Source organism: Protopterus annectens, chromosome 17.part0 (genome assembly GCF_019279795.1).
Source record: "Protopterus annectens isolate FY-2018-M chromosome 17.part0, PAN1.0, whole genome shotgun sequence".
In the NCBI taxonomy this organism is placed as follows: Eukaryota; Metazoa; Chordata; order Ceratodontiformes; family Protopteridae; genus Protopterus; species Protopterus annectens.
This window is the reverse complement of record NC_056751.1, coordinates 37,781,361-37,793,633: the sequence shown is the minus strand read 5'-3', so window position 1 is coordinate 37,793,633 and position 12,273 is coordinate 37,781,361. Positions and strand designations below refer to the sequence as shown.

At 35.2% G+C, this 12,273-nt stretch overlaps 1 protein-coding gene across 1 annotated transcript in view; it reads left to right on the top strand.

The window, feature by feature from the left end:
• Positions 1-12,273, top strand: part of WDFY3 (WD repeat and FYVE domain containing 3) — a 5,086,165-nt gene that overhangs the window by 3,720,054 nt on the left and 1,353,838 nt on the right. The window contains exon 34 of the mRNA XM_044059488.1: positions 1,132-1,365. Within this exon, the coding sequence (XP_043915423.1) occupies positions 1,132-1,365 (234 nt within the window). The remainder of the gene's footprint in view (positions 1-1,131; positions 1,366-12,273) is intronic.

Below are 12,273 nucleotides of genomic sequence, written 5' to 3'. Positions count from 1 at the left end.
ATGATTACTCACTGTACACCAGACAGTAGAGGAGTAAAGTAGAGGCAACTGTTTATCTGGTTCTCATGTGTCTGTGAAGACAACCTGATAAGGGGCAATAAAAACAAAATACTTCTTTCTTTCAATGGCTCGGAGATAATTGATAAGACAAAACCAGAGCGCACTTAGTTGGAAGTAGAAGCACATGGTGTCTTAGCATGGATAACCTTCCTTCTAGGTTAATCCAAGTTTGAGAGTGTGGCTGTCAGTCTGAGACCAGTTGTTCCTATTAGGATGGTTTTGTTGAGTCACGGTGTTGCACTTGCTTGTATGTGGCTGCTTATACAGGCAGAAGGGGCTTCATGGTTTTACATAAGCATAGTGGTGGAGAGAGGTAGTTAATAAAAAGTTCCCTCTTCATTTCTGTCAGGAGTATTGCCTTGCTGTTTGTTGCTATTCTTGGATCATTTAGTGGCATAGGGACATTAGTGTTTGGTATCAGACAAGATTGTTGTTGACAGAATAAGAGCTTAGTAGCTGTTACAGGTGATGGATGACCAAAGATATTGATGAAAAAAAGCAACAGATTTGAAAATGAAGTGCATTTGTCTTTGTCAGTGTAATGCCATTACATTCACAGTTTTTGTGCTAAATCTCTGTACTGTATACATTGTGAATTTAATATGGACTAGCTTTCTTAAGTAGTGGATGTGCTGATTTTTTTTTTAGAATAAAATTATGAACTGTATTACTGGATTTACAGATGAAGATATAAGAACAAAGTAGTTTGGTTCTTTGATCTTAAGATATTGAGCTTTTTTTTTTGCACCCATTTTTCTGCAAGTTTATCTTGCATTCTTTGACTGAAAGGAAACATCAGAGAACTGCACTTACCCATTTGATAAATAAATAATACTGAATATGACCTAAGGTATGGGAATGCTGTTTTCTGAATATGTTTGAAAGTGTTAAGAGGTAGGTATCTGTTCCATTTATTAGTGTGTATTTTAAATCTGAATTGTTTTGTATCACCCTGTGTTGTCATTTAATATGTGCAGGACAGTGTGACAGTATAAAAACATGTCATGTTTTACAGAATGTGTGAATGAAAAATAAAATAGTAGCAATATATCCTGTTTTGCTCCTACAAAGGTAAGCGATCTTGATGATGAAGTTGGCTCACCTGCAGAAGAGTTTCGAACATTTGGTGGAGACACTGGGATGAACCGTAGCCAGTCAGAATACTGCAATGTTAGCTTCAAGACCTACCTCACAAATCACCCAGCAAAGAAATACGTTTTTGACTTTATGCGAGTCTTAATCATTGACAACCTTTGTCTCACATCAGCCAGCAAACAAACTCCTGTCATTGATCTTCTGCTGGAGGTAAGGCTGCCTACTTTTTTGATATATTTGCCTTGTTTTTAATTGAGAAACTGGTGTCCGAGTAAAGAAATGAAAGACTTTCATCATAAGGATTATTGCTGCAATGTAGTTGTAATAAGAATTGAATTAGCCACAGGTGAAAGTTAGTCTTCCTGCCAGATTTATAGAACAATTGAGGTTATTAGCATGCTACATTGTACACTTGAGCTGTCTCTAGGAACTTAGTCATTTAAATATAGAGCATGACTAGTAACATCTTTGGGTCTTTTTTGGGCACTGATGTTGTGAATGATGGTAGTCGTAATTTCTTAGGTCTATAAGTCCTTCCTTGTCTGATCTGAAAGCATGGTAATCACCTCTTTGGGACTTTTTCAATATTATGTAATCTGAATTTGCTGGGTTTTTTTCATCCTAGCTAATTTAACTATTCTGCATATTCCTGGCTGGTTATAATGACCATGGAAAAGATGACCAACCTGTGTTCTTACAAGAGGGAGATTCTCACTTAAGATTACTACTTTTAGTACCATTTATCTAGGTTAGGATTCTGATGTTGAGAACTTTCAGTTCCTGTAAGATTTTAACAGTAAAATATTACTAAGATGAGTCAGGAATATTAATTTTTTTATGGGGCACTATGATTTTGGTCTTATCCCAGTGAGAGAATCCTCTGTTAGAAGCATTATGTCATTATATTCTTCCTCTGAAAAGGTTGCAAAAAACTGAGCCTCCTAAGCACTGCTAAAAGCATAAAAATGGTAAAGCCTGAAAGTAGGAGAAAGTCAGTGGCAACAAATCAGGCTTGACAACTGGGGCCGCTGTGACCTAGCCAGAGATCCTGCCTAGTCATTCTCCTGCTGCTACTGTGAAGAGGATGATTCAGCTAAGACTTCTTCTTTTTTGTTGTATCTGTTATTTTGCCTGCATGCTTGCTATCCATCAAGTCCTCCTCTGTGAGTCTTGAGTCTGTTCATTCCCATGCTACCAGAGAGATCCTAGGGTGAGAGGTGATCAGAATGAGGGGTTGTCATCCTGGCAACCATGGAGGTGTTGTGAGTTCTTGCCAGTAATTTTTAGTTTGAACCCAATCCCCACCCTGGTGGCTATGACCACCTGCTTCACAGCATGGTCCTTTATGATATCACCATGTGTGCAAATTCTGCAACCCATGTACGATGAGGGCTGTGTTGTCAGTGTGGGAGTGCCAAGCCCATGTCCACAGTCCTAGTCGTATTACATGCCTTGTAATCCTTCACATTCTTGACAGTGATTGGCTAACTGAGAGCAGTTGCCTAGGGCCTGCTGGCTTGGAGGAGGGCTACTACAAAGCTTACATTTCTTTTTTAAGGATGCATGCAGAGTCCATCCTTAGTAGTGTATATGCATGCATCACATGCACACTTAATACTGGAGAGGAGCACAAGATCTTTGCCTCTTCCATTCCAATCAAAAGAGATGAGTGAGTGCAGGATTTTTATAGAGAATTATGATCAAGCGCAGAGAATGGAACTGGTTAGGGGTGTGTGTGTGTAAATAAAATACCCCAGTTAGGGTTGGCAGGTTGGTTAATTTATTCAGGCTCAAACCCTGTACCTTGATGACAGGAGATTACAGCCTCAGTCCTCTACAGCAACTACGAAACTGTCATCAGCAGGTGCATTTTCAAGGACTGTTGCATTTTAAGGGAAGAGAAATTTATTGCTGCTTGTACTAAGTCTGTTTTCAGTGCGTAACTGTTTTGTTTAGCAAGTGGCCATCATCAGTGTTTGTGCTGTACAATTTGAAAGTAGTGTTAGTAGCTCTACAATTAGCATACTTACCTTTGGTGCAGAAGGTTGTGGGTTCTACTCCCACACCGTGTAGACGGAGTGCTGATACTGCTCCTCCCTTTATGGGGGGATATGGGTGCTTCACTCATGAGTGTGTTCTCCTTTGGCTGAGATGCCTAGCGACTATGAAACTGTTGCCAGTTTGACAGCCATTCCATATTGCAATGTTACCAGCTTACCTTTTGTTTTAAATGTAACACGAGCAATTTATTCTTCAGGGGCAGCAGGCATTGAATTTGCACATGAAGCACTGAAATGTAAATTTGTTTGCCATCAGCAACCTCTTCAATAGTTATAGATCTCTTTAATGTGGGATTATTCAGATGACTTTTGTTAGAGATTATGAATATGAGGCTGAAATTAGTTCTGTTATGAATATTCTGAAAGATAAAGCATAGAATAAAAAGTTTGCTTCAATATATGTATAGATTTTAGCAATTTAAAATGGGCATTCGTACTATATGTATCTTCACAGCATCAGAAAAAGCCTAACAGAGCAGTATTGGAAAGCAAGTATCACATGCTTTTCTCATGTTTGCAGAACAAATGTCTAGTAACAGACATCCTTTTTTACAAATTCAGCAATACGTGATGTTTTTTCAATAACAACTAAACAGATGTTTCCTTTCATACTTCTGTTATTCTGATTGCGTGCATTTGTGCATTTTCACATCATCAGAACTGCTGACAGGACAATAGAAAAGTCTAAAAACAGACATTGTGACTTCCCACAGAAGACCAAAAAAGATACCAAGATGAAATAACAAAATCTATGTGCATGACTAGCTCTCTTTATAACAATTGTAGTAATTCAGTTTTGAGAGAGAGGGACAGAGAGAGGTATTTTGTAGAAGTCATCATTCATATCTGTAATGAAGGAAAACGTAAATATATGCTACAATCTGACAGAAAAAGAGTATGTGTGGTTTATTGTAAAATAGGCTATCTGTAACTGTGCTTATAGCTGCAAAATATATATTTTTTATCAGTGTGCAATTTGAAAGGCTTGGTGCTTTAAACAGACTACTGATGGAGTCATGCAAAGCTCTGTGTCTCTGATTCAGCAGTAAACAGCACAGCAAGACTGTGTGTCTTAAGAAGACTTTGGATCCAACACAGCATAGAAGCAGCGCAAATTAAAATACATTTTTCAATGGTGACCCTGCAAAAGTTCCTAGCCTGTATCCAAAAACAGGGGGAGTGAGTTGGGTAATGCCTTGTATAAGATCACTCCTGTAAAAGCACAGTAACTAACGTTTATGTAAAGTACTTCAGATTGCTACAGTTTTCTACAGTTTGCAGCAATAATACAGTTTATTAGATGTCTAAATCCGGAGTGACACTGCAGTGCAGAACGGTGAGCAGTGCCATACATTCTCCAAAAAAGGTACAATACAAAGTTGTAAGACTGAAGCTGCCAGTTTTGTTGTACCAACTTCACATGTGACTACAGAGACTTTTCAACCATCTACAGTAAAGCAGCCTGGCCATCTGCCTCTCTGTTGACTGGTAAGAATATTTTTCTGTGTTACATACAGTATGAATGCCATAAAGTTAATAACAATAATAACAGAATGAAATGTGTATACAGAATATTAGCAAATGTAAAACCTTAAGGCAAGTTAATAGTGAGGCATTATGCAAATGGATTGCAATATTTGACTGGCATCTGAAACAAAATCGTGTGGTATAAAAAATGTTTATTGTGTGTACAATGTCATAAAAATACAGTGCATGCCACTATTCAAAGGTTAAACTGTACAGATGAAAATTTTAATGGTAAAAAAACAAGAAAAGTTAATATGCTGATGATATATTCAAATGTTATGCTGTACAATAATGGCCAATGAAGTAAAGTTCTCTTGGAGAATAGGTAGTGTGGTTAAATGATATAAAACTTAAAGGTGCAACATATATAGCAAAACACTTGCATACATTTCCAGTACTTAAATTAAATGCACTTACAAGATATTCACGCTGTGAATGCAGTTATACCATAGCGAAATGATGGCTCCAAAGTATCCAGTCTTATGATGGCTTCAAAGTATCCAATATTTTTGGTCTGATATACAAAGTATCCACACTGAAGATGTAGTAGCTGCTATGCGACTGTGATGAACTGTGATAACAGCTTAACCAGTCTAACGGATCAAATAAAAGCTTCTAGCTTTAATGGCAGTTAAAATCCTTTTATTGTAGGAAAAGTTAAAATCTTCATGTCAAGTTAAAATCTTGATGTAGAATAAAACAGTCACTATGTATTCCAAACGATAAGCGCTTTCGGTATCTTCTTCAGATCGTAGAGCTTGGGACTGGAAGTTCCTTTTTATAGTGCTTGCTTCCTTTACTGTTGAGACAATTATTCAATCATCACACTGTCAATCAGCAGTTTAAATGCACCAATCCTCTTTTCTCTCAGCTGGGGGGTGTTCCATTTCCTATACCTTTTGCTTTTGAGGGGTGTGACCAGTCATGAATTATTAAGCCAGGCACACCTCCATGTTAGCTGATAGTTGGTCTTCTAGCTTTTAGTATAGGTTTCAGTGGAATTATGTTATTCAAGCCTGGCTCAATATCAGCACGGAGGTTCACAGTCCACTTACTGTTCCTGCATTCAGTAATATTTTCAATGTCGCCTTTCCTTATTCCACTATATACATTCTCTATCACGTTATAAGTGAAAGAATGACCGACATTTCTTTCAGCATGCGTTGCTAAAGCATTATATGGATCTTTATTGGTAATGTCTCTTTGATGTCTCAAAATGCGATTTTTAAACATCTGATTAGTTTTTTAGATCGCCATGTTACAAGATGAAAAAACATACCATAGAGTTACACCAATCCAGTTAAATCGAACTATACAAAAAGTGTCTTCCTTACTTCAGGATATGTTGACTGAAGGCTAAGTAGATCTTGACCTTTACAATTTTTTGAACATCACAAAACCCACTGTTCCAAATATTAATGGACTTCCTAAGATTCATAAGGACCTTTATAATCCTCCACTACGGCCTATAGTAGCAGGACAAGGATGGGTGACAGAAACAATGTCACTATTTGTGGAGAAAGAATTGAGAACTATTTTAAAATATTTTGATACAGTTCTGCAGGATACTAATGACTTCTTAAGAAAGATAAATCAAACCATGAATAACATTACTGATTATGACCACCTACTTGTGACCACCCTGGATGTGAATAGTTTATTCACTTCCATTCTCAACAAAGCAGGCGTAGAAGTTGTAAGAAAGATCTTAAGCCACACAAAAACTGTTAATGAAACCAGTAGGATTTGTGCTTTATTAGATTTAATACTGGAAAATAATTATTTTGTGTATGGTACATCAGTGTATTGGCAAAAATGGGGGGTAGCCATGGGCACCCCTTGTGCGAACAGCTACTCAAATCTTGTGCTTGTAGACTGGGAATTGGAGCATGTATTGAACTCAAATAATCCATGGTATGAATGCATCAAATTTTACGGTCGATTTGTGGATGATCTTTTTATTTTATGGGAAGGAACCGTACCACAATTTGAATCATTCCATCAATATCTAAATATGACTACTACTTTTTTAAGTTTTACAGCAGAACGCTCTCATAATCAAGTTGCATTTTTGGATGTGAATGTTATTCTTAACAAAAACATGTTGGAAACTGAATTTCACCGAAAAAATACATGGAAAAATCATTACTTGTTGAAAAGCAGCATGCATCCTAAACATGTCACTAAAAATATTATGCGAAATGAAACACAAAGAATGCATAAAAGATGTAGCAAAGATAAGACAAGAGAAAAGGAAATTTTGTTTCTACAACAAAACCTAATAAAGAGAGGCTATAATGAAAAAGATGTGAATGTTCAAGAAGTTATCCCAAAGAAAAACAAGACAGAAGACAGAACCACCAGAGTGATGTTAACTTACAGCATAGACAACACACAAGTTAAAACCATAATAAGGCAGTTTTGGCCAATCCTCACCCAGGATGCCAAGCTAAAAGACATTGTAGGTGAAACACCATACTTTGGCTACAAGAATAAGCCAAATTTAAAGAGGTTACTTTGCACAAAGGATGGGTTTGGCAAACATAAAATCGTTGGACATAAAGGCACGTTCAAGTGTGGCCACTGCACAGCATGTCCACTGATTGTAATAACGAATTTGAACATCCAAGGTCAAAGAAGAAATACACCTTTAATGTCAAAGCCACTTGTATAACCCCCAATGTGTTGTACATGGCTACCTGTAAACTATGCCCTGCATTCTGTGTAGGAAAAACTAATCAGATGTTTAAAAATCACATTTTGAGACATCAAAGAGACATTACCAATAAAGATCCACATAATGCTTTAGCAACGCTTGCTGAAAGAAATGTCGGTCATTCTTTCACTTATAAGGTGATAGAGAATGTATATAGTGGAATAAGGAAAGGCAACATTGAAAATATTACTGAATGCAGGGAGAGTAAGTGGATTGTGAACCTCCGTGCTGATATTGAGCCAGGCTTGAATAACATCATTCCACTGAAATCTATACTAAAAGCTAGAAGACCAACTATCAGCTAACATGGAGATGTGTCTGGCTTAATAATTCATGACTTTTCACACCCCTCAAAAGCAAAAGGTATAGGAAATGGAACACCCCCAGCTGAGAGAAAAGAGGATTGGTGTATTTAAACAGCTGATTGACAGTGTGATGATTGAATGATTGTCTCAACAGTAAAGGAAGCAAGCACTATAAAAAGGAACTTCCAGTCCCAATCTCTATGATCTGAAGAAGATACCGAAAGTGCTTATCGTTTGGAATACATAGGGACTGTTTTATTCTACATCAAGATTTTAACTTGACATGAAGATTTTAACTTTTCCTACAATAAAAGGATTTTAACTGCCATTAAAACTAGAAGCTTTTATTTGATCTGTTAGACTGGTTAAGCTGTTATCACAGTTCTTCACAGTCACATAGCAGCTACTACATCTTCAGTGTGGATACTTTGTATATCAGACCAAAAATATTGGATACTTTGAAGCCATCATAAGACTGGATACTTTGGAGACATCATTTTGCTATGGTATAACTGCATTCACAGCGTGAATATCTTGTAATTGCATTTAATTTAAGTACTGGAAATGTATGCAAGTTTTTTGCAATATATGTTGCACCTTTAAGTTTTATATCATTTAACCACACTACCTATTCTCCAAGAGAACTTTACTTCATTGGCCATTGTTGTACAGCATTTCATTTTGAATACTGTTTTTACTTGTTACTGATAGCTGTACTTTAGCATTAGGAGGTACCCTTTCTTTATTATATTCAAATGTTAGACAGTTAAGTTCTGGCACCAGATGTAAAAGGTTTATTTCAGAATTGCAACAACAGTCAACTCAGTTACTGACAGGGTCTCTAGTTCATTTTGTTACAAAAGAATGTGATAAACTTCTAAAAGACAGACACAATGTGTTCAGGAAGCTTAGACAACTTATACATACATATTTTCAAAAGTGCATAAGAGTTTTAAGTTCAGCAGAACAGGTTACTGAAAAATAATATAAAGACCATGCAACATTACAGGAAACTATTGAACAGCAGTTGCAGGATAAAGAAAATAAATTAGCTAAACTGACAGAGACTGACTTCCTCCATATAACAGCTGAGCTTAAAAAGAGCAGGAAACTACAGCTGATCTGTACAAAGGAGATATATTTTATAATATGTTTGTGTTTTGAAAATGATTAAATATACATGGTAGGATGGTAGGATCTGATGTCTGGACAAATCATTCTCAAATGTTTAAAGCAATACATTTATCAGTATTACAGTAAAGTAAAACAAATGACTGCCATTCTCATAGCATAGTCAAAAGGTACACAAAACAGTTCTAGTGTATAAAAAAATAAAAATAGTTAATAAAAGTAAAGATTTAAAGTCACAACACTGACATGCTTGTATAAAGATTTAAAGTCACGAGACTGACATGCATGTATTTTCTTTTCATCTAAAATACATCTGTTACAATGCACAAGAATAAAAGGCAGACAACAGCAAATATAAATAATGTAAATATAAACATGTGTTAGTTATGCTAATATCTATTTGTTTTTTACATTTTTTTAATAATTGTAACACCACACCAAACAGTTAAAGTTCTGAATTAAAAAATAAAATAAAATCACAGATGGTATTAGTCAAACAGTTTTTGTAAAATTAATGGCAGGACAGTTAAATAAATAAATACTGAAATCCATGTAAGCTAATTGTAAAATAATGTCTATTTATGTAGTATAAATGCATAGTTATGCAAATCACAAATACTTATTAAAAGAAAAATGCTAAAAGGGTTAACTGAAATGCAAGTGTATCAGACCTTTCTAGACTGGACGAATAGTTACAGGAAATATTGCAAAGATAAGATAAACAACAAGACTGATTGCCAGGCAAGTAGCTTGAGTTTTTCTTAAAGCATTATTGTTATTAAAACATAATTGTTAAATGATTCACATGCAACATTATTTGGTAATTGTAATAAAATGTCACAATTGTGCATATATGTCACTGATAATCTGTTTGCAAATAAATGTTAAAAGTAAAAAAAAAAAAAAAAAACCTCAGTTGCATCAAGTACAGCCAGCAGATGGTCTATAGTATACATACAGTTCAACTCAATTGTGCAGGACGGTATAAATACCTACTAGTGGTAATAAACAGCAAAAGCTGTATAAAAAGTATCAAATCAGAAAAAGGTCCATAGTTTAACCTAATAAAGCAAATAAACAATACTGCAGTATACTACAGGGGGAGGGGCACTCTCTCAGTTGTACACTGACTGTATAAGCAGTACTGCACAAGGGTCTGAAATAGAGCTACAGGAAGAAATAATATCTCATTCCTTCTTGTCAGTACTCTTTTAGGGGGGAGGAAAAACCAGCTATTAGTGCATAAGAAACACTGGTAAACAGATTAAATCTGAATGTCCAAGATATTTTATGCTAGTTATTATTGTATTGTGTAGTATTAAATTGTATTTACAACCGGTTAAAATGTAAAGCTATACACAAGATGATTTAAAATTGCTTTAATACAGCTATACAAGAGGGAGTAAAGATATGTAAAAAAAATGAACAAGAATGGTCACTATTTTTAATATGTTTTTGGCAAGACACTGTTGGTATGCAAAAAGCATAGTTGCCTCTGGTGCCAATTCCACTAGATATTTCTAAAGAGACATAAACATTTTCCAAGATTTTGCTTAATATTAATGTTATTACATTTGTAAGATTAGACTAAATGTACAAATACAGAAGAATTCAGTACAAATGATAGTCTTTGTATGTACAAATGCAAAAGAATTCAGTACAAATGAAATTAATGTCTAGCAATGAGTATGTGTGAAAAAACATGTTTAAACAAAAATGGGTCCAGGGTAGCTACTAGATTGAAATGCATGAATAGCAAACAGTCTGTGTAAATACATACTATACAGGATACATTGTAATAAGTTCAAAAGTAATTTGTCAAGTTGCAATATTATCACTGGTTTCAAGTTGCAGTTTTATCATTGGTTTTTGGACCATCATTTTATCTGTGCTAGTATTGGTTACCCCAGCTAGAAAAAAATTATATTAAAATATTGTATTCATACAGCTAAGAGACTAATAATGTAAACAGCATTTTTCAGAGTATATTTCACTGTCAATTAAAGTTTATGGGCAGTTCAGAAATATTACCACAATGTTATGGTTAAAATGACATTACAACTGTATATTTTCAGCAGTGTATAAATGCTTGCAGTAGCACATGGTTCTTGTCTCTTATAGTTAATTCAGCAGTTGCAAAGAGTAAATGGAACAGTTCTAAGTCATAAATTAAATTTTGTAATTGCAAAAGAATAAATTAATCAAAGTTAAAAAATAAAATTAAAGCAGACACAGCTCATAACTAATAAAAATATTTTCACAGAATGGTCTGCAGAAAAAGTTGTTAGATACATTCAGTTTTGGTAGTAATAATATCATTGTATCCACGATGGTGCAGCGGTAGCGTTGTTGCCTCACAGCAAAAGGTTCTCCCATTCAATTCTCGGCCTGGAGTGCAGGAAGTGCCTTCTTTGTGGAGTCTGCATGTCCTCCCTGCAGTCGAGTGGTGTTCCGAAAGACATGAGTGAATGGGCGTGCCTTCATTGAAGGTTGGTCATTGAGTTGGCAACTCGGCACCGTAAAAAACTACTGCCAATCATTAGCGGACCGGAGCTCCGCTGTGGCAACCCCTAACCGGGAAAAGCCGAAAGACAAACAACAGCAACAACAACAACATTGTATTAACTGTGTAAAATTGCATTTTGACTTGTATCAAAAAAAGACTAAAGGTTTTGTTTTTTAATGTGTTTCTATATGATCTAATCAAAAAATACATATCAGTATAAAGTGTTTTGAGTATGTTTAAAAAAAGAGGGAATTGTTAGAGATTATGCATATAAGACTGAAATTAATTCTGTTGTAAATATGCTGAAAGATAAAGCATAGAATAAAAAGTTTGCTTGAATATATGTATAGAGTTTAGCAATGTAAAATGGGCATTCATACTGTGTGTATCTTCACAGCACCAGAAAAAGCCTAACAAAACATTATTGGAAAACAAGTATCGCATGTTTTTCTCATGTTTGCAGAACAAATCTCTATTAACAGACATCCTTTTTTACAAATTCAACAATACGTGATGTTTTTTCAATAACAAAACAGATGTTTCCTTTCATACTTCTGTTATTCTGATTTTCACATCAGCAGAACTGTTGACAGGACAATAGAAAAGTCTAAAAACAGACATTATGTGACTTCCCACAGAAGGCCAAAAAAAGATAGCAAGAGGAAATAAAATCTATGCGTGTGTCTAGCACTCTATATAACAATTATAGTAATTATATTAATTCAGTTTTTAGAGAGAGGGACAGAGAGAGGTATTTTGTAGAAGTTATCATTCATATCTGTAATGAAGGAAAATGTTGTAAACATATGCTACAATCTGACAGAAGGAGTATGTGTGGTTTATTATAAAATAAGTTATCTGTAACTGTGCTTA